Source organism: Glossina fuscipes, unplaced genomic scaffold, assembly GCF_014805625.2.
Source record: "Glossina fuscipes isolate IAEA_lab_2018 unplaced genomic scaffold, Yale_Gfus_2 114, whole genome shotgun sequence".
Taxonomy (NCBI): domain Eukaryota; kingdom Metazoa; phylum Arthropoda; class Insecta; order Diptera; family Glossinidae; genus Glossina; species Glossina fuscipes.
Window position 1 is genome coordinate 595,585 of NW_023998457.1, and position 24,087 is coordinate 619,671.

The 24,087-nt window shown below is 34.8% G+C and overlaps 1 protein-coding gene across 3 annotated transcripts in view; it reads right to left on the minus strand.

Annotated features, from left to right (window-relative positions):
- Window positions 1–2,032: 2,032 nt before the first annotated feature.
- Window positions 2,033–24,087, minus strand: part of LOC119639857 (protein Malvolio) — a 55,880-nt gene continuing 33,825 nt past the window's right edge. The window contains exons 9-12 of one of the 3 annotated variants that reach the window (XM_038037532.1): window positions 23,012–23,127; window positions 22,851–22,942; window positions 17,971–18,041; window positions 2,033–2,669 (exon numbers count right to left, since the gene is read on the minus strand). In XM_038037532.1, the coding sequence (XP_037893460.1) occupies window positions 2,615–2,669; window positions 17,971–18,041; window positions 22,851–22,942; window positions 23,012–23,127 (334 nt within the window). In that variant the 3' untranslated portion in view covers window positions 2,033–2,614. Of the gene's footprint in view, window positions 2,670–12,637; window positions 12,855–17,970; window positions 18,042–22,850; window positions 22,943–23,011; window positions 23,128–24,087 lie in introns of those variants that run through there. The other 2 variants (XM_038037531.1, XM_038037530.1) reach the window with 2 other exon arrangements.

Genomic DNA, 24,087 nt, shown 5'->3' on the forward strand with positions numbered 1-24,087 from the left:
AATTTAAAATTAACAGTCTTACCTTGTTGCTTCTACTCTTCGAGTCCTTTTATTTGATGCCCATATCGTTGGTATTATTAACAAAAAATTAATCCGCCAGGTCGTAGTGTCTAACATATTTATTTTAGAATTAATCCCATTTTAGGTAAACAACATATCTTTATTCTCCATTGTTCGTTGGATGCATGTTTTCAGAAACCATTAAGGTGAGGATAGAAATAGGCGAAATGTTGAAGAAAGGAAGTTCGTGCCATTCGCCAGTGGACGAAGATCCCGTGTCTATGTTATTCTCTAGTCTACACTTCGAGCCAACTTGTATAAAGTTCAAGAAGACTGGAAACTTTCCAGAATTTGAAATCCCTTCGTACTAGCCGGAAGACACCAGAAAGTCCCTTTGTCAGAGTTGACATTTGTGTTTCTGTCGAACGAAGAAAAGGATTTTCCGTCGAGCCTCCAGGCGGGCGAAGGGAGGATGTGAGAATAGCTACGTCGATCGGTTTTCTATTGCCATTCATGGCTTGAACTTACTTCACTGTTGAAATGTTGCATTTTTAGAAGAGCCATAGTTACTCCCGCATACGCCTCGCTTTTCACAGAGTTTGAATATGCTTTGCGTACGCTTTGCATGTGGTTTTCATATACTATGCGTTTTCTTTTCACATGCCTTGCACACGCGTAATTCTGTATCGTAGATATTTCATTTCCGGGAAGTTTTACTTTTTGTATTTAATTCAAAGAATAGTGCTGCTAGATCCTTATAAGTGATGAACAGTGGATGCATTACGACATCCAAAGCTCAAATGACGCAGATTAAGCGAACGGTTGGCGAAGCTAAACATCAATGGCGTCCGCATTTGAAATGGTTAGCTGAGAGTGATGTATTACAGTTAGTTCCAACTTGCAAGGAATAAAATTCTCGGGACGAGATAGGACAGTGCTTGTCCAAAGGTCTTCCTGCTCAAGAACATTTATTTCTGTGCGCAAGACTTTTACCAAAAGGACAAGGCTCAACTAATGGGAGTTCAAAACACTTACTAATCTGCAATTTCATAAGCAAACTTGTCATCTAGTTTTCATAGCATTATTCTTTAATTATGTTTAAATTATTGGTTTCAACTTTTATTTTCAAACAAATTACAGTTTACACACTCACATCCATCTTCACTTCCCTTTAATTTAGATCTACTTCTCTTCTTAATTGCTTATTAGTTCGATTAGCAATAATTTCTGTCACAGTCTTCTCCGTTATCACCCTCTAGTCTGTTCATGTAGTGTCTTGAGTATTTAGCAGCTTACATGCAACTCACTTTAGCTTTTTATGCATTTGTCTGAATACATCAGCCTAACCTATCATAGATGTATATTCCTACGCCACTGAGAAAGACGGAAACACCGACTTGATTTTGCCCCTAACAAACTAAATCAAATTGAAAATTGAAGCAATAATTGATGTAATTGCGGTAGTATAGGGAAATTGACTGTGAGAATGCGCAGACGATGCGTCCTTCCCTAAAGTGGCGCCTATGATAAAATGAGACATGTTTCAAACTCAATCTATCCCTACACTCACATTTTTTTTCCATCCAAATGAATTATCAAACAATTTTATGAAGTATTATTTTACATTTTATTAAAATTATTTTTTATTATTCTATAACACTTACTTTTGTTATTCCAATACTTTTTTATGTTACATAAGTGGATATGTGTAATAAAATGAAAAGTTAAATTAAATAAAATAATTAGTGATTCTCTAATAATTTTCTACGTATTCTCTACATGAGGTAGATAATTCGTAGAGAATGCGTAAACAATTCATAAAGAATACGCAGACAATTAGTTTTGTACACACTATCCACAAGGCATAGAGCATGAGTAGATAATGCGCGGAGCAAGTGTAGGCAATACATAGAGAGTACCACAGATCTCTAGTGATTCTTCATTCTTTTTTATGTATCACCTATACGACGTAGATAGTTGGGAGAATACCACGAATCTCCGGTGACTATATATAAATTTTTTATTCAAATTTTTCACGTTTGCGTGAAAGTCTTTTAATAAATACTTGTAATATAAATTTTTTTCGTTGCAAAGAGTACATAAAGTTAATAAGTGTAGGCTTGTAAAAAAATAAATACTAATGTAACATTAAATGAATGATTTAAAATCAATGGACTTTTGTCACAATCAATACATTCACAGATGTCCATACCTCTATGTGATTATGTGTCTATTTAATTCGGCTTTAATTCTTGATATTAACTTGATTTAATTTCGAAAAGAAAATAATACCTATGTCATCGGTAACGTTATATAACATTTACGATTTTATTTAAACTTTTTTTAATATTAAAAACGAAATTTATGAAAAATGTATATACAAATATTTCACAGCCAAGACTTGATCATCATTATTATCATCAATTTTTTGTTTTTAATATTAAATCGTTTGTTCCTATTAAAAATACTTCGTTAAAATTTGCAGAATCGTAAGCATATGCTAGCTAATTATCGTATTTGAGATAGCTTGTACGGTTATGTCACCATTGTTTATAACATTATTGTCATCGCTATCATCGTCATCGATACCCGATTCCGCATTGCACAGTAATGGCTACGCGTCTTCACTGTCGTCGATATCGTTCTCGATATCCGGATTGGTGGGAATTCTGAAAAAATAATACAACAAGTAACGATCAGAAATAGGAATAACAAATGATAGGGATATACAATAAATGACCGGCTATCCCGCCCAATACAATTCTACATCTACCTTCATCATAAAATACTGAAAATTAAACATTGACACAATATGATAGTTCACTTTTCATGCAATTTCGCCTTATATGTGGAAGTGAGTCGAATATTATCTAAAATTTAACCCATGGTTGCATTCTAGCGACCAAAGAATTTGTGTAGAAATCGCATATGCTCTAACAAGCATGTTCACTCTGTTGCCGCCGCAGATCAAGTGAAGCATCAATCACCATGTCTAGTGCTTCATACATTACATCTTTTCCATCGATCCATAGAACAAAATTCCAAAAGACATTGAAGAATCAGTCTGCACGTCTTGTACTTCATCAATTAACTCTGTAGCCTCGGAACGCAATTCAAGAAGACAATTCCTTTCCCCAGTTTAAAAAACCGTATTAATCTACAACTAGCTATTTTGGTCATGATCATTAATCAACCATTTACAAGACTATTTGATTCAGAAAAGCTAACAAGAATTTGGAAAATAAGCGTCGTATGGAGCTGTTAGCATTTGAACTTTGTGCGATATTTTAGAAAAATATCTGCACATCTTATCTTTTCGCAAAACTCTGTTCAAGCTAAACACCATTTTACAGTGAATGGACATGAATATGAATATTAAGTTTAGCTGTCTTTTGCCTTGTTAGCATTTGAAAGTACGTACCATCGCGTAAACAAAGTCAATAGTTTGACCGTTTATGATTACAAATATAAAAAAAAAAAGAAGCAGAATCTAGGCAAATTTTTTATGATTTTCATAATCACATATTTGATAAAATTAAACGTCTCATTCCGAATAGTAGAAATCGGTTGTAAGAGTGAAGGAAACTGGAAATTTCATTAAAAATTCATTCATAGTAGATTTGATATTCTAAATTTGACATTTTGCTATGAATGACAGAAAAATTAATTAATTTTTCTGTATTAAACGGTCTTCTTGATACTTGAGCTAAACTATTTAAAATCTCTTGAGCGAAAAAATTGTATGTGTATTATGATAGATTTCGCATGCGAGATTTTAGTATGATATCTCCTAGTTTAAAAAAAAGTCTGGATGACTTTGCAGAGACCGTATAATCTGGTATAGATGACTGATCTTTCAAATTTCTACGCTGTCAACTTTTGATGATATTGTGATTGCAACGGGTGACGGGTATCAAGTTTCGATCCCGGAGCGAAAGCCTGAAAAACGGCTACCATATCTAAGGAAGACACCTGGACCGTAAGTTATACCCACTTCTCGGAAGTGCGTGAATTTGAACTTTAATAATATGGAAATCGTTCAATCGAACACTACTTAGCAAATAAGCCGAATCCTTTCGAATTAAGCAAAGTGTAAAACAAGTAAGCACATTATCGTTGGGCAAGGCCGACTATTAAATACCCTACACCACATAGCCTAAGGCAATTTTTACTTTTCTATGAAATTACTATTATGGGTCAATTTTCATCACCGCATACAGAAGATCAATTGTCATACTATCCAAAAACTAGGCCGAGACGGTCCAATTTTGGTACGGTTAAATTTTTAATGTTAAATTACTATTATCGGATCATTTTCACCGTGAAACATTGAAAATTGTGCCTTTTTGTTGATTGAACTTCAGCATTCGCTATATGAGAGGGGGTTCAAAAATTGCCCTAATCGGTCTTAAGTTTTTATACTAATTTAGAATGCCGAAATACTAATACTTAGCCACTTTTGCCGAGAAATCTTGAAAATTGCAAAGTTTTTCCGTACATGATTTTTCAGAATAGCGCACTATATGGGCTGTGGTCGAACAAGTAGATCGATCCGACCCCTTTTCAATAGCGTTCGCCCTTGGGTCGAAACACGTCACTCTACCAAATTTCACCAAAAATCTCAAAAACTGCGACCTATAGTTAGAACACAAATTATTGGGACAGACGGACAGATAGGCTTAGATCGATATAATAAAAGATGGGTCTACCTTAAGCCCTTCTGCGTATTACATACGTCGGGACAAACTTAGCATACCATGTACGACAAGTGGTGTAGGCTAGAAGTATATTCCACAAGAATTCTCTGATGTCTATTGTACTACTACTAATAATAAATCCGGTTTTATGTCTTCTATGAGAACGCAATTCTTCTATCCAGAATTTGACCTTAAGTGTGCATGAGAATTACTGACGTCTACAGCAAACGAAATTTCCTAAAATATTGTAATATAAGTAAAAGCAAATAAAATTTTGCGATGTTTTACCTGCTGTTGTCATAAAACAAAGGCGACTAGGAATTGACGCAAACATTGGAAAAATTGCAGATAAAACGATTGGAACGACTGCCAAGGGTCATTAGAGTGAATTGTTGTCAAATACACAAACTCTGGCAAAGAATTTCGCAAAGAAGTTTTTTTACAAATAACTTTTCTAAAGATTATAAATAGAATCGGGGCCAATCTTAATTCAGGCAGTCACACAATCAAGTGTTATGAATCTCATTTGAGAAATATTAGGAACGCCGGAATGTTGTTACATAATAATAATGTTGTTACATAATAATAATATTGTTACATAATAATAATGTTGTTATTATGTAACAACATTCCGGCGAGTGCGCTCAAGCAGTAAATTAATTTAAAAGAAATACGAAACAAAGCAAGCAGAAGCTAAAGAATAATAAATGGCACGCTTTAAAAATATTCAATTTCACAAAAAAAATACAAAAACAATTGCCGGCACAAGCACCGTTACGGATTATAATATGTTACCTTTAAGAATTTATTTAAGTAAACAATTAATTTTAACTGACTTAGACATCATTCTAAGTCTAACAGGTGAAGATAGATAGAAACGTTAAATCCCCTACATCACCTCGTTTATTACAGTTATTCATACAACGACATACAACAACAACAAAACAAGGATTTACATTAAAATTGTTTGAAAAAGTGCTCGGATCTAAACCATTTTCAATAACGTTCGTTCCTGGGTCAAAATACAATAATATCTGAAACATTTGCGGCCTGTAAATTGAACACAAGACAGACAGACGGACGGATAAGCTTATTAATATAGTAATGTATAGTAAAAGATGGGTCTATCTCAAGTTCATCTGGATGTTACGTACGTCCGCACAAACTTAATTGTTTGTGCCACAGGCGGCGTAAATCGGAAAAGTAGTTCGACCCGAGCCACGCTCAGCTCCCGCCAATGTACTAAGGTACATCGAAATATCTGCAGTTTGATCGCAAAACAACAAGGGACATAGACGGACAGATATGGTTGAATCGATTTAAAATCACTTTCAGTATAACAGAACAACGTTCTATGTTAAATTTTTATGGATATTGCATGCATCAACACACGTTTAATATACAATTCTGTATCTCAAGTAGTGTAGGGTATACAAAGCATTTTTTTTTTTTTATTTATTTTCTAATATGTTTAGCTCAGACAGAGGGACAGACAAGTAGAATAAAAGGTAGCTCCATATAAATTTCGCTTTTATTTAATGTACCCCCGGTGAAGTAGTCTATACACCGAAACTTTAGTTCAATAAATCATCATTGTTGAGATAAACGATCATCAATTCGTATTCCTTTTCTTCCAAAAAAAAACTCATAATTTCTTTATTGTTCCTTTGGCAAATTTACTTGTTTTGACTTACCCTGCGGGAAGCTTGGAAAATTACTACCCAGTAGAAAGGAAACTTGATGGGCCAAATACTTTACAAATTCATAGTCAATCGTTATATCACTTAATTTTTATGCTACTAACGCATACATGACCTACACCAATACTAGAATTAGTCAACAATTGTTATTTTCGTTGTCATTGTCATTAACATAATAATTAAGTACTCAAGTAAATGCTTCGCTTGCGTTTATAAATAAAATGTGATGCGATACATGGTATAAATATGTCAATGGCGCTGCAATCTATTATTACAGCCTAGTAGTAATATAACTCAATTATTAATTGAGTAAGTGTAAAGAGTGAGAAGCTTCGAATATAACACCTATAGTACAAAAGCCAAATATTTTCCTAAACAAAAAATCATTTTTAATCAAATAAATGATCTGATAATGAAACTTGCTCCAAATAAGTGTGCGCTTCTTTCTGCATTTGTATCTTTAGAATAATAAATCCTCGCGAGTTCCTTTGATGAAACTTAATATTATTATATAATATTTTTATCTTGCAAATGTCATCTGGGATCCGCACAGTCTACAGCGCATTTGTGCCAGCCAGCCAAGAAATATATTTGCCAGAAGAAAATCAACGAAGTTTCAACCGACAGCCCTAAGTCAAGTAAAATCTCCCTTCGAAAGGTCAAACTGTCACGCAACAAATGCACATTTACTAGAGAGATTTGCATAGAAGGGCTGAAAACTTATCCACCCTGCATTCGACTCATTTCTCTGCTGTGCACATACACGTGCAATAAGAAGAAATTAAGAGGAAGTACGAAAAATTTCAATTCTCGTGAAGCAAACAACTTTTAAGAGCCTTACTGTGTCAAAGTAGGGAAGTAGCACCTAAATGAGTCACTTTCATTCGGCCCTGACCAACTTCTAAAGAGTTCACTGCCGGCAAAGCGTAACCTCTTTCAAGATAGTTGAAGAAAACGACTTTCAAGCATCTTAGTGACTTTGCCGCGAAAGTTGGGAAACGCTATCTAAGTGATTCATCTTCATTCGGGTCTGACCAACTTCTCGAGAGGTCACTGCTATGAAAGCGTAGTCTTACTGGTGTAACGTCCAGATCGGCAGTGAGCTATAACGTACTCCAACACAACGCCTTAAAATTTGATCCAGGTATGAAGAACATGACTTGGATCCTTTAAAATAGACATCTCTTCTATGAAATTCACCTATGCAATGGGCATTTCACTTGAATTCAAGCAGAGCAAAGCAGTAAAATGTGGTCAACTTCGACTAAGAGCATCTTGAAGACCAAAACCTATCAAATAGCATTATACCCACAGATTCATTTGTTGTGTTGCAAAAAAAAACCCAAAATTCCTAATCTTTTGTCTGCTTGTATGCGCTACTTTTGTGAATGAATGTTTGTTCTCGCTTAAAACGTCAGTACAAATTCTACGTTTACGTAGTAAAGTGCACTCACTAAAGTAACACCTGCAAACCTATGCATGGAGACAGATGTTTCCGAGGGTTTAACGTGGGTACACTACCGTGAAGTTTTAACCCCACGGTGCCCGATGGCACACGGAGTGTGAAACACTCGAACTCCCCGAGGTTAATAATCCTCGCAACATACGGTGCCGAAGTCGGCGCACACGTTGCCATGAGGAATACTAAGTCCCCGAGTACCAGACGAGATACGTTATGGTCGCATCTCCCCTCTGGTGAGGGCGAGGCCTACCTAAAACCTCTGCCTTTCTGTGGGTAAGGCACCCGATTGCAATGCAATTCCACACCGTGCAAAAAAGCTCTTCCCGCGATTTTTGGGCCAACCACAGCCACCACGAAACTCCCGCTATGGGCCGTTCCCGTTGTCAGGCCAAAGCTAGAGGAAGTGCTTTGGGGGCTCCTGACGCTCGTGGTACCGGAATTGAGGAGAAAATTGAGAAAATAATTTATAAAAGTCTCCGGTCGGACTTTCTAGGTCCCATAAGACCCGCACTCGGCATGACATAGTCATTTGAAGGAAAACCAGTCTATACGTGGAGACAATAGGAACAGATGAGAAAATTACATTCGGTTACGATCTAATCTTTCCTACATATTATAAAGCGAAAACAACTAAATTTTGATATTGGATAATATGGGTAGAAGGTGATCGAGGGCATAAGATCTGCTCGGCCGATAAATAAGTTAAGTTCGTTCGTTCGTTTGTCTCCTTTTTAGTATAATCGTTTGTGGTCTGTTTGTGGGATATTGATTGATCATTTCTTATTTTCTACTATTTTTCAGAAATATTGACAAAACGTATTCGTTTCAATGTCTCGCAGTAAAAACTAGCAATGGACCAAAAGGAAACAAATAATGCTATTTTTCATATATAGCAATAAAGATGCTTTACATAATAATTATCAGGTAGTTGTGCTATATAGCAGTAGAGCACGCCCATCACAGTTATTGCTTAGAACAAATAACATCATGAAGATTTATTCGGCAAAATCTTATTTATTGAATAATGTTTTTTCTGAAAACGTCAATATATATATACACACACACACACACACACACACCCGAAATAGAGTTCCCTCCCATTTTCCTTAAAACAATATATCAGCGGTTTTGCGTATCTAAGTACAAGTGTCCAAAGGGGAGAAAACGTTGCAAACTTCAGGCAAACTTTTGTGCCCATAAATAAATGCTTTCAAGCATTAAAGATTTCGAGTTAAGTAGGATCTCTTTAGACAACCTATGCCGGTGATGGTCCATAGAAACTTTGCCATCTATAACAATATGGCCAGACGGGTCAAAAAAGAACATCTTTTTCGAAGAGTTGCCACTCTTTTTCATTTAATTTTAAAATTATGGCACGAATAATTTTAACCCTACAAAGGCATACATCAACGAATTCTTCTTTGTAGTTTTGAAAGAAATTTTGAAAAATTACCCTCTCGTTAGGGCACGCACAAGATGATATTACTCGGTGAATAATATCAAAAGTGGTGTTTCGAACAACCCTTTTTACGGCTTTTTACACGATGAATATCTTTTTCGGGTGAAATGTTTTTTTACTTTTTCGTTAATGAAGAGGCAAAATGCAGCGAGAATGCATGGAAGTCGTAAAACTTCTTATAGTCCACAGATTTTGACGACCGACGAGGGTAAAAAATAAAAAAAACCAAGCGTATTATATATCGCTATCTGTTTTTTTGGTCACGTGATTATGAACACTGATCTCACAGCGAACCACGTATTGCAAAGCCTTATGCAATATGAGTGTAATCGATTAACGCGCAGAGCGGACTTGGAGTCTTAAAAATTCTAACTTATCTAGAAGATTAAATTGTGCCGCAAATTTTTTCTTATCTCGCTTCAATCAATTTTGGAATTGAATTGAAAGTAATCATGTGTTTTACGACAGCGATGCCGAATTAAAAATGCTATTTTTATATAAGTTCCATACATCCACAATCTTTATTTTAATTCTAAGTAGAACCCGACAAATATTTTGTGAATAAAAATTTAGATGAATTTCTTATTTAAATATCGCGGCTGCCATGAAAACATGAACTTTTTCCTCTGGGTTGTTAATACTACCTTTGATATGTATATAGAGTTTCATGCCAATATATTTAATTTAATTACTACAGGGTTGAATATGTTTTTGACAACATACATTGGATCTCTCTGTCTGCGATCGAAGCATTTCTGATTACTAGGAAATTATGAGAGGTGCCATTACGGAAGATTAAACTTGTATTTTCTGTCTACGATTCGAAAACAATCGGCTAATCAAGCAATACCCAACCAGCACCGTCGGGAAAGGAAAACCAGAGCCAAAGATAATCTCGTCAAAGTCATTGACAGTCTTTCTCGATAATCGCGATATTGTATAGCATGACTCTCTTCTTCGGTAGTTCTAGTTCTTCAATTAGGAATATAACTTGCGTATTATGAAAGCAATGAAGATGATGCAATCTTTATTTAAAGATTTTCGACTTATTTTTTGATCATGATAATATGTTATTCAAATTCCAAATTTCTATTTCGATATTTACGACGTTTACTCTGACATGTTTTGTTCTAGGAACGAGGCTTTTTTAAAAATCGAATTGGATCAGTTTTGCAGCCATTCCTCTATATAATGGTTTATTTGACAAAAGTCATTAATACAATATTTAATATCCCTTATCCGAAACCGGTTAAAAGCCATATTTTGTGAAAATTTGGGTCACTCCCTTATTTCGTTTTTAATTATTACCTCAGGAAATATACCGTTCATATAAAACCCAGGAACAGACAGAAGAAAGAGGAAAGAGAGAGAGATAGTCAGAAGCCTTGGACTAATGGGTGTGTGACCAATCGATAAATATTATTTTTTTAACGTTTGAGCAGGCGCTTTAGTTACGTGTAAAGTAAACTCTAACACTCTGAGATTTGACTCTGCTAACATTGGTTTGATAGGCGTGATTCTTATCTACTTGGCTACTGATGCAAGACTTGTGGATGTTATAACATTAGAAGAGAGACGGAAAGATGGGGGAATATATGATCGCTTAAATCGACTTGGATACATCATGAGGGTTATATCATCGTTGACAGCCCTTTGATATGGCCCGATAATAATTTCTATATGTAAATTAAAATAAAGCCTATTATCAAAGCTGACAACTAGGTCAGAGAGTAGAGCGCTTTCTTCTTAATTAAAATTATCAATGTATTAAAGGCAAAACCGGGAAATCTTCCAGAGATAGTTGATTTTTTGCTTTTATTTCACCCTAAGGACATGAGATTAGTGAGATTACCCGGAAGTAAACGTTACCTTCCTAAACAGAAATGGATGTTTAACATTTTTAGGAAGATGGGTGAGCGAAGGGAAATCGTTCAGATATAGAACAAATTAAATAAAATTGTACCTTGAGAGTCCCATAAGAAAGTAAAGACGTCACGTGGCACGTAACACTTGAAGAGAACTGTTTGGTTTTTATTTTTAATTTTGAACCACCAAAACATGTATAACTTTCCCTTTCTTCTTTAGTTATAATTATGAAAACTTTAAACTTTTTATGCCAACCATCACCAAGGATGAGGTATATTTATTTTGCTAAATGTCTGCAACTTCTAGAAGGAAGCCACGGAAACCCTGTACAGTATGTTACATATTCTTAATCAGATCAAATTTTAAATCATCCATCTGTCTATTCATGGTAAACATTCTCTCAGTCGCAAAACTGAAGATACTAATTCCAAATTTGGCAAATATGTTGGAAGTTCTCGCACTCAGATTAGTAGGGAAAATGGACCAAATCGGTTAAAGAAGACGGCCACGGCAGACCGTGACCTAAAAAAAAAAAAATCTCGATTTTGAAAACCGCTTGTTTCTATAAACTCTAGATATAGCGATAAAAGCTTTCACATATGTCCTATGGAGTATTTAGAAAATGGAAAAAATCGACCATGCCCATTCAATATCATAAAGTTTCGAAGTTACATTTCTTCTGTTTTTTTCTTTTTCTTTAAGCAAAGCAGCGGATTCGGCCACAATTGAATATAATTTGCTTAGTTCTTTAAAATAAAGTCACTACCAGTCTCTTTTCAAATGATGGATGCGCTCTCAAATTCCGGAAATATGGAAGAATGTCTTTTCATTTTTATGCACAGCACAAAAGGCCTGGAAAATATGTATAAGTAAACGAATTTATCTCTTTCGATGACAAATATAAGAAATAAATTTTTTTTTTGTCGCTTTTTTATCTGAATTACGTCCATCGGTATTGACGTCTGACCATTACTTCAATATAATGAAATTGCATTAAAAGCTCTTCATATCCTATGTATACTTACGTTATAAATGTTAAATAATAACAACAACAACAAGAATAATAATAAGAACAACAGTACACAACGATAAAAAGAAAATAAGAAATCGGAGAAAGCATTTTATGTCAAAAAAAAAAGAAAAAAAAATGCAAAAGCTATTACAACATTAATGTACAAAATCGGCTGTAAGTGCGAGAATCAAATAAAACACCGGCTACAACAAAAGGACTAAAAATTATTTATTATATCTTTTACAAAAATTAATTAATTATTGCTATAATTAATACTTAATAACAAGAGAAATAAAGTGAATAATAATACAAACAAAAGAGACACTAAAGTAATTGCTTTAAAAAATAATTGAAAAAAATATATTTATATATACATATATACATATATATATATATACGTATATATATATATATATATAAATAATTGCTTGTAAAATAATTTCATAATAAAATTTTTGTATTAATAAAAAAAGACTAATAGATATAGAGAATCGATTATTATAACAGGATTATATAGAAAGAGGTCTCGTAAAACTATTTTTTGTTGCTCATTTTGATTCATAACTAAGGCAGAGATATACGCGCTAACGTAATTAACTAAATGTTACGATACGAAAGGGAAAATATTGAAGTCTCATTATCACACAAATTCAAGTCACTAATGACAAATAATACAACAATAACAACATTTATATATATATATATATGTATATATAGAAGAGCATGAGACAGCATTGTTACACAGAAAGAGAGAGAGAGAGAGAGAGAGAGAGAGTGAGCGAACAAAGACGATGGAGAAACAAGATTTGTATATTTGAACGAAACGCCAGACAGCATATACAGTGGACAGACATCATATCAATCATCATTTTGCGTATGTCAGTTAAATAATGTAGATTTGGTTGTTCAACGTTTAACATAGGTTGATTGGCACAAGCAGACATCAGGCGTACGTGTACAGTGCCAAGTAGCCATGCATTTTAAGCACGACCAACGACGAGTCCACAATCATTTTTTGTCATTTAAAATTTGCCAATTTTTTTTTTTTTTTTTTTTTTTTTTTTTTTTTTATTAAAAAATAGAAATGTTGAAAAAAAATGTTTTTTATTTGATTAGTTTTGTAATAATTTCAAGACAATTTCACAAAGTTAGGCACAAAATATTATGTTATTAGTCAACCAAAGCAGACAAAAGTGCACCCTTAACAATGAGTTATTATATATTAAGATATATTTTATAAACAATCGTAAAACATGAACATAAAAAAAACCACAAAAAACTTATACGCAATAGAAAAACACTAAAACCTTATCTTTAAAGAACATAATTATAAGCACCATGCATTACTTAATAGCTACTGTTTCACATATGGCTGCGTGCAAGCTATTAACTTTTTATGGATTTGTTTATGGAACTTTTTTTTAAAGGAATAAACAAAAAAAATGTGAATAGTACAATCTCTCAAGTCGAGTGAGAGAATTTCAATTTAAAATAAACCAATCATCCACTTTTTCGCCACGTTTCGCTTGACTGCATTGTAAACTTATTTCATTCAGTCAAAAATCGGTAAGGAAAATCGTAAAAATTTCAAATATTAAACGGGAAATATTAACGGGAAACACATTGTAGATGTTGATGTTTATACGATATAAGTCTCAGTTGTTAATCAGGTACCAACCTACGCTAAATGATTAAGTTGGATTGGATTGAAAATGCAATAAGCAGTGGAAAAGTTAGTTGGAAAATGGTTTGCGAGATTTACTGCAAACAACTTCAGTCTTGGAAACGATAAGATTTTGTGTACGTCTCAGCAAAAGCAAGCCAAGAAATGACCTTCAATTTGGGTTAGAAGCAGCGCCATTTACTCCATTTACTTTCGTTTTCATTAGCTCTACTTAAGATCGACGCAGTCACATTTTGCAGATCAGCGGTCTTGCAAAGTAGAAGAGATATGAAAATGGATCGCTGAGTATTTTGCCTCGAAATCTCAAAGATTCTTTTGTAAGGGCATTCATTATCTACCTGATGAAAAGACAACAAGTTTGATTGTTAACCTTGCTAGCATGTAAGTTATCAGTGCGTACACCTATAACGTTTTCCATTAATTAATGATTTTTCGCCACACAACTCTTCTTTTATAGAAGTCACGCGACCTTTGAGCAGAACAGTCAATATTTGCACAGATACTTTCTTCATTTTATTTATTTTGACCCAGTACCCGGTTGTAAGTTGAGGTGAATAAGCTAAATCACACCCATTCGATATAAATTGGCTCATACCGACTTATTAGAAATATGTGAATAGCTTTACTAATGGGCGCACACCGTTCTTTTCGATTAGGATTAATTGCTGGCTTTGATTTCGCCTTTATAATCAGTTCTTGATGCGGCGCGAAAGTTTCTAATAAACAATTCTTTTCCAACTTCGCAAATATGGAATAATTTTCGTTCTCAGATTTAATCCAACCTTAGTGAGGACTTTAGCGCCCTCTATGTGCTTTCACCACAATCTTCTACAGTTTGTACTGCACTTTTCATCGCCAGAAAGCATAATAGATGATTTCTTATCAATTCCTTAGAGTTCAATACCTTGTGGCGTTAAGCAGCGTCTGCCATCCAGGTTAACCCACTTTTTATGATCATGTTATTCATAGTAAACCATTACTTTTCAACCTAACAATCCACACGCCCAACATCATCTCAATAATATGCGATGCTGTCTTTGCGACCATTTGAGCTTCCACTCCTCCTTTCGATATTAACTTTTTTTGGGTAATATGTAATATTTTTTATCGACCGTGATCATCAGAAGGCATTTGGGCAACTAAAATATAGTCCATTAAAAGATATTCCTTTTAAGGCCTCTCTTCACAGGAGAGGCGTGTCCGTTTATCATCCTAATATCAAATTATATAAAATTATGTATGCTCGTTTATGTTATATACGAGCTTCGCAGTCGCTATTCATCATTCAAAGCTTCGCGACGAAATTTCACAAATTACATCTAACACATACTTTGATTAGCGGTGAAATATCGCCTTAGCGCACTGAAACAGATTTGCGCATTCGGGGCCGTGTCGGAAGAAGCAGCGCTAGTGCTAGCTGGCACTCTCCCAGTCGACATTCTGGCCGATGAGATGAGCCGCATCTAAGAACGGCGTCGCGGCAACGAGCTATCCTCACGCATCATAAGAAGCGAGGAACGGATGGCCTCGTTGAGGATATGGCAGTCGAAGTGGGAAGGATCGACCGAAGGAAGACGGACGTTCGTTCTTATCCCTAGCATAAGAAGATGGGTTGAAAGACGCCACGGCAAGGTAAACTATTACCTCACCCAGCTACTGACTGGCTGCTTCCGGAAATATCTTTTAGTACGTGGAAGTCGTATTTGCTGCTATCAAGAACCGGCAGTATCTTTTGAAGATTTTCTACCTCCAGCTCGCAGAGCAAAAAAAAACATACTTTGATTATAAGTATTTCGCACAAGGCGCGTATCTTTTTCCGCTCGCGCAGATCACTTTTGCACTTGGAGATATACAAAAACGGAATCCATCAAGAATACATTCACATATGCGTTCAAATGTCCACAATAGCGAACTACATATACCACACAACTTTAAGGTTTCATAGGCATAAGGTATGGCACTCGTATCTTGTCAAACTATCACATCTGCTGTGAGCATAAATCCATTCAATCGATATTAATCAATGCTAATGATGAACTAACTCATTTATGTTCCTTCAATCAGCTCCGATATACTCAACCGGCCTCTGACTGAATATCCTTAACCTATTCATCTTCATGAAGCAGGCTCTGGTGCTATAGTTAAAAATAATTCCTTCGATTAAATTTCTGAATTAGTTTTCTTATGCGAATTTCAAAGATCCTAAAATGCCCAAGATATCGTAAAGAATGCGGACGACAATCTGATAAAGCTTTCCGTTATTGCAACAGAAAACATTGGACTCTTAAACAAACGAAGCGAATGTACTAACTGCTCTACTACTAAGACCAGCTTGCCTATGCTTCTCATAACTAGTCGTGTTTCAGCCGAATAATAACAAAAATGTCTTCTACATTACGAACTACCACTTAGATGAGAGCTGCTTTTTTAGCGAAGGGTCGACCAGGAACTTCTAAAAATCGTTTTAATATATAAGATATGGAATAACGTTTGGAATTCTTTGAGTACGATGCAACTATTTCCCGATTTCTCAATAACGTAAACAAAAAATAAATCGCCGCCTGTTCGAAGTCCATCCATTTGTCCATCCGATGATCCATTATAGAATATTATTATTATAAATTTATTAAATTATATTATTACATATAAAAACAAGTTTTGGCGATGACACTCTGCTGGAAATACATTTTCACTTCACTTCAGCCTTCATTACCAATTTTCTGACTTGTCTCCAAGTTATGTGCTTCACAACGAGACATAGATTATAGCGATAAACATATTCTCTACTCTGCATGCAACAACCTTACATTTACTTTTTTTAGTTAACAAAATTGTAAGAAGAAAGAACAAGTACGAAAATTATATTCGATTGTGATCGAATTTTTTATACCCATCACCGTTATTCCAAAAGAAAACAAAAAAAGAAGAAAACTAGATTTTTATACTTTATAATATGAAGTGCGCACATCTTGATTTTTCCATTTTTACAATAAAAGTTTTTGTCGCGCAGGCGTGTGGGCGTCGTAAGAGTGCCCTTAGATATTTAAGTCACTTCAATTTGCGAAATTCTTTTGCCAATTTGTAAGCGATATCTTTATTTTGGCTAACGGGAGAATGTGTACCGCAATCGCTACACATTTGCGCAGACGGACAGATGGACAAGCTTAGGTGTATTCCAAATTTGAAACTGGCGAAGAATTTATATACTTTATGAGAATGTTGCAGCTTGTCTCTGCACCTTATACAGGTATTGAAAAGAAAATTAAAATTTGATACACTATAATACCGGGTAGAAGCGGTCCAAATTTTTTCACTTTTGGGCCGATACTACACCCTCGCCCATAGAATATGCTTTCAAATTTTTGTACATTTATCTGCTCGAGTTTATGAGTAATGAGTAAAAAATTAATTTGTTGTCCCTTTTGAACCGCGGTGTTTCCAGTTTACGTGGGTGTACTGTAGGCGATTTCTTCAATCGGCGTGCAAGAACTTTCAATATTTCTGCCTTTAGGCTTCTGCCTAAAGTCGATAACTCCATTTTCATGTTTACAACAGATATTACATTGACGGACAGACACAAGTGGATAGTCACAGACGGAAAGACGGACATGCTTAAATCAATTGGGAATTTGATACTGATCGAGAACACATAAACACTTTTCATCCTTCAGTGATGGGTATAAAAATTAAAAGAAGATAGACACTACAAAGAAGTTATAAAGAAGAAGGGAAGTATTCTTCGATAATATTATATATTAGATTAATTTTTCACTTTTTTTTTTTTTACAAAAGAAAGCACTAAACAGAAAATAGCTTTAGAAAAAGTATTGAATGAAAGAAAAAAAAAAATTCATAAATAGAAAAAATTTAAAAAAAAAATTAATAAATAAAAAACATAAACCGTATCCAGAAACGAATAACCAGTGCACAAATAATGCGATTACGATTACGAATAAATATAAAATAAATGAAAAGACACACAAAACGAACCAATTACCATGAGAACGTGTACGAATAGAATAAAACTTTAAATACATTAAACACGTAAACTAAACGGATAATTGAATTTGAATTTCTTTACTTGACTTACCTTACATACGTTGAGTTGGCATTTTTAATTGAGAAACTATTTTGACTGGGCAGCACATATTTTTGAATCAACTGTAAAAATATCACATAAAATAAATTAATTAGTAATAAATAAAAATTATAATGATTGCGCCTCTCTCTAAATAAATCCGTAGCGAAAATCAGGAAAACTTAAAATGTAAAATATTTCGAAAATTTCAAAGCAAATCCTTTCGATCTGTTGCCTAAGGGTTACTGTTATTATTATTATTATTATTATAAATAAATTCTAAGACTAAAGTCTCAAAGCACTAGCACCTAAGGCTTTCGGCTTTATTAAAAACTCTATCGCACTTGAGATTTGAACCCACGACCATTGAGTTGCTAGTCGAGACGTATAATATTTCGATATACTGCTCGCTTTTATTTGGTCAGCCGTAGGGGGCACCTAAGCATAGAATGATGGTCTCTCAAGCTTTGCCGAACTGTTTAAAAACGCGTTTTACAAACCCCATTGTATACCTTAACTAATACAGCTCCCGGTAGATAATACACATCTCATCGCCGCTAAATCTGCATTTTTGAGGCATTTGAGCGAAAAATCGCCAGTTAGTATACGATTCATATTGAAATTGTTATTCTTTTCTATCCCAAGTCTGCATACACTTTTTTGCAAGCATTGCTTGTTCAATATTGAGATTAGGAATGTAATCGACATCAGGAGGTGATTGTTAAGCCAGAGCACCTGCAGTTTTAGCATTCAAAATCTTCGCACTAAAATCTCTCGAAAATCATTGACAGTGTTCTTCACTACATCGTCATTATATATATCTGCTATGAATTTAGCAAGCGTTCTTGATCTCTCACGACTAGAAAAGTGAAAACAGCTTCGAATATAAGAGTTTTTCCATTTGAATTAAATTTTCATTAGATTTCGCTAAACTCTTCCACCAGCGTATGCACTTGACATATAAGCAAACGGATAAACTAATGCGGCCGTTACCGATTTCGCTACGAATTTAAGATTAGACGCCATGTTGTCTGTAAATTGTCGCTATTATTATCATTTGGAATGTTTTAAGCTCATGTAACAATTTGCGCATTCCACAATTTTAGAAGTATATATAATCGGTAAGATATTGGGATCATTTCCGCATGACGGCAGATTTCAGTCCCAATATAAATCTTTAAGACTTCACTTATTATACTTAATGTATGAAACTTAATGTATAAAAAAAAAAAATAAACTATAATAACAAATAATAATAATAATAAAAAATAATAAGTAAGAATCCCATAGTCGGACAAGGGAGACTATTAAATACCCTACAAAATTTCTCTTAATTAATAATACACCAAAAGTTATACATTATTATACTCATCACCGAAGGATGGGGGCGTATAGTCATTTCGTCAAAACGTTTGCAACATCTAGAAGAAATCATCACAAAGTATATAAATTCTTGATCGGCAACAAATTCTGAATCGATTCAAGCATATCCGTCTGTCCGTCTGTTCTAAACATCTTCTTGGCAACAAAAATGAAGCTATCGACTACAAATTTGGTAGAAACATTGCAAGTTCTTACACGCAGGTTAAAAGTAAGCAAAATCGGTCGAACCACGCACCTACAGTACTACGTTAAGCAAGGACACCTCTGTTTTTCAAAACGAATAAAAAATTTGTTTCTTGCTCATTACTTATAAATTACAGCAGATAAATCTACAAAATTGACCGTATATTCGGTGGGTGGTGTTCTAGTACCTCTACAAAAATGTAAACAATCGGCTCACGCAATTTTTTTTCAAAACTTTTATGATGCACAGAAGCAAGCTTCAAAAAGCTCGTAAAGTATATAAATTACTGACCAGTTTCAAATTCGAAATGCACCTGCTGTATCCGTCCGTTCATCTGCCCATCTATGCTTCTGCGCAACTGTGTAATATCTGTAGTAGGCATTCTCTCGTTCGCAAAAATGAGGATATCGCTTACGAACTTGTAAGAGGATTTGAAAAGTAACCAAACTATAAAGTACAAAACACATGCCACTTTTCACTGCCATATTACGGTGATGGGTATAAAGATTCAGTCAAGGCCGAATATAATTTTCATGAAAGCTTTTATATTGGAGAACTTAATTACCAAACTTAATTTACTTATCAAAGATTTTATTATTTTCCAGTTGCTTCCGTCATAACAAACCACTAATTAGGCTAGAAGACTAAAGGGTTTGTTTTCATGGGAGAGCGTATATATAGTGTGATTTATGTAATCCAAATTTTTTATAGTTAATTTAATAAGTATTAAAAATTAGGCCCTATTTTTCATTAGAACTCTTATAAGGGGTTGGAATCCATATCAAACCTACAAGGTTCAAATTTAATGTTAAATTATTACTATGTATATATTTTCCTCGAGAAATATTGAAAATAAAGCCTTTTTACTATTTATAGATTCAGTTTGTGTAGAAACAGTTACACGGTATGGAATTAAAAAAATTGCCGCATCCGATCGAAAGTTTTCACACCACTTAAGAATGTCGAAAGACTATTACTAGAGGATTTTTATCGCGAAATTCAAAAAATAACAATATTTTTTCTGCACATTAACGCTTTATGTGGGTTGTGGTTGAGAGAGTGGTCCGATATCCTTATGCTAATCCACATCAGTGTACCAAATTTCATCAAAACATCTCGAAAATTGCAGCCTGTAGATTGAACACAAGAATACACGGACAGCCGGACAGACAAGCTTAATAAGAACAAGTAAGAAAGTTATATTCGGCCGGGGCCGAGTCTCGCTTAGTCACCACCATGTTTTTCGCGTTCTACTCTCCAAGTTCTTTTATTTGATACCTATCTCGTTAGTGTTATTAAGAAAAAATTATTTGCGGTGTCTACCATATTCGTTATAAAATTAACCCATTTTTAGGCAGATAATATATCTTCATTTAAGGAGTATACAAAACCGATAAATAGCCACAAAAAAAATGAGAAAAACAAAATTTAATCAATTGTAACTTTGTGTGGACAAGGCAGGTGCTTTCCATTTTTACATGTAAGGCGTAGAGTGTTTTGTAAAGTAAATTTGGAAAATTTCAGCCACTCTAACTTTTATAAATTCCTAGTAATTGAGTTCCGTTCAGCTTACTCTCCACTGCGGGCTTCTGCTCTACCTAATTTTGCCCATTTTCAATACCAACCTGCATGCAGAAACTCCCAATGTTTCTACTTAATTTGGAGTGGATTTTTGCGACCAGGGGAGTGACAACAATACATACATACCATACAGACGGACAGACATGGCTAAATCAACGCAAAAGTTTCACGCTGGTCAGGAAAGCACTGATCCTATATCTTCGTTTCGCTGTTACGTACACTATGGGAAAAAACACGATGAGTGTACCCCCTTCTTGCAGTGGTGGGTGTAACAAACTCTGATACCGCAATCAACAAACGAACAGCCAAATGGGCAGGCTTAGGCGGACTTCAGTCTTCTACTTAATCAAGAACTTATGCATTTTTTTCCTCTGATGGGTACGAAAACATTTTTCACGGCAAAGTTGAGTTTTATCAAAAAAAACATAGATATTTAATTTTATTTAATTTCATAAATGTAGATTTCAGCAATTCATACATTTGAAGACTTAACTTAATTACGATATAAGTAGAAAAGTCTTAAAACTACAGAGAATTAATTCCCACATATAAGAAAATAAACTACGTGCCTATCAATTACTCATCAAACTTCGTATCAGAATTCTTTAACTTTTAGTTTAAATAAGACGTCGGCATCGCCCGGGCATTCAGAAGAGTAGTTTTAATGGATGCAAGAGCATCCGATAGGGAAATTAGGTTATAAACTTTATTTAAATTGCTACAAAGAACCCATAATTTAAACTACATTGGCTAGGTTCAAAGAAAGTACCTTGTCGGACGGACACGAAATTAATCGCACTTAAAAAAAATGGATAGTTTACCATGAAAGTAATGTCCGATACCATCCTACGTTTCGCAAGTGACGACAAGGCTATAAGCAGCAACCTATTTTCATAATAAAGTATGGAGCACCCCTGAATCCCAAGACAAATTACAGAAATTGCTTTTGCAATGACTCTATGGAATTTACATGGCAACGATACGACGATGATCTCATGACCGGGCTGTATTCCAATGCAGGACACACACTTGTGGGTCGTCGAATTTCCTCGGCCAGTGTTTGATGAAATCTAGTACTGATCTAGTTTTAATCACAGAGTGTTCAACATGCGAATTAAATTGAATTGAAGTTTATAATCAAAATAGGTGTTTAGGTGCAGAAATGAATCCACGCTGAGTGTATAAAATATCCTGTGTCGAACAAATTCCACAAGTTCCAAAATGACAGCTTCTTACATTTCGTTTGATTGAACCTCATGAAATTGAAGCAACACTTACGTCGTCTGATGATTTGATATTTAAAAAAGTTAACCAGTATGCGGGTAATTGGAAAATCCAGTTGCCGTCTGGTAAAGTTTTTTTTTTTTTGCACGTAAATAAGTTTGGCTATGAATCGGTTATTTTTGGGCTCGCTTTTACAAGCATGCAGACGGTCAAGCACAGGTAAACAAAGAAGGCAAACATTTGCCTAAGTCTGCTTATAATCGCTCGACATTTGCTATTGTTGCAAAACGAAATAATAAAATGTAAGACAACTACGACTACTACTACTACCACTGCATTGATAAATTAAAACACAATGTAATGAATGAAATAAACATTTAACTAAAAGATTAAATATAGTAAAATAAATAAATAAATAACCGACTAATAAACAAATAAATAACTTTAAGTAAACTAATGCATAGATAAGTTGCGGGCGAATAGAAATGCAATCATAATCATAACACTTTTATTCTCTTACCTGACTATTTGTTAAAAATCTATTACCCATGCACGCCGCCATATGTATCACAAGATATAAATTAAATAACAAATATAAAATAGCAAATACACCTAAAAAAAAAAAAAAAAGAAGAAAATAAGAATAAAAAAGTCATATAGTAAAGTCATATAAAAACTTACAAACAACTGCCAAAATGACACCGGTGACGTTTAAAGCTTCTACTTGATTAATAACAAAATATAAGTTCACCCCTATCACAATCATTGTTAACAAAACAGAAACAACTTTGTTGCCGCTGAAAAAACAAATACTTGTATATACACATATGCCTATTAAACTAAATTATTAAGTGTTTGCAAAATTGTTGATCAACGACTTCTACCGGTAAAAATGTTAAAGAAATGGGAAATACCAGCATACATCACAGATCGCTCTGTGGGTTTAACCTCTGCACCTGGCTTGATGTCCGGGGGGAGAGACAAACCCCTAATAAGGGGGCCTTTCTTACCCCGAGGTGCGCAGATGGTTCACCGTGTATGGCCATATGAACCGCCACTCTGGTATGTGGTGAGGCCTATGATACTCCCCGAATGGCCGTACCTAGCTGTAAGGGCTCGCAAGGATGATGTACCTTTCAGCGAACTTTCCTGGTATATGACAACCCCTGCGAGCGGGCTCCTGACCCCCGTGGTGCTTCAAATTAGTCTACAAAGCCTTCAGCCTTACTTTGCGCTTTGTACTACTAAAAATGTAATACGCCACTCTTGCCTTTAGACACTACCATACCCTCAAAGTTAGCCAGTACCGAACTATCTTTCTTCAAGATATTTAGTTATCGGGCGTATCAACTGGCATGACCAGATTACCATGCTCTCACCAATTACTATATTGTAGTACTTCTACTAACCAGATACCATTGAGTGCGGTTAGATTTTCCTCTACAGTAATGGCTTCTGAGAAGATATATATAAAAAACTATATCCCAGTGAACCCCTAAAACCATCTATTAGAAAACTCGTCGCCGAGTTATAATAGTCCTTTGCCTTAAACTCCTCTTCGCCGGTCGAACCGTTTCCGGGGATCACCACTTGGAGGTGAGAGTTTCGGCAATTCTACGCTCCTTACGGAGCATAGTTTATCACCCCCAGCACACATCACAGTTGAATTTGATGGTTTCGACCTTCCTCCATATAAACTAACAGTTTTCCATTTAGTATTATTGATTCAATCAGCGTACACCGACGCTAGTCATGGA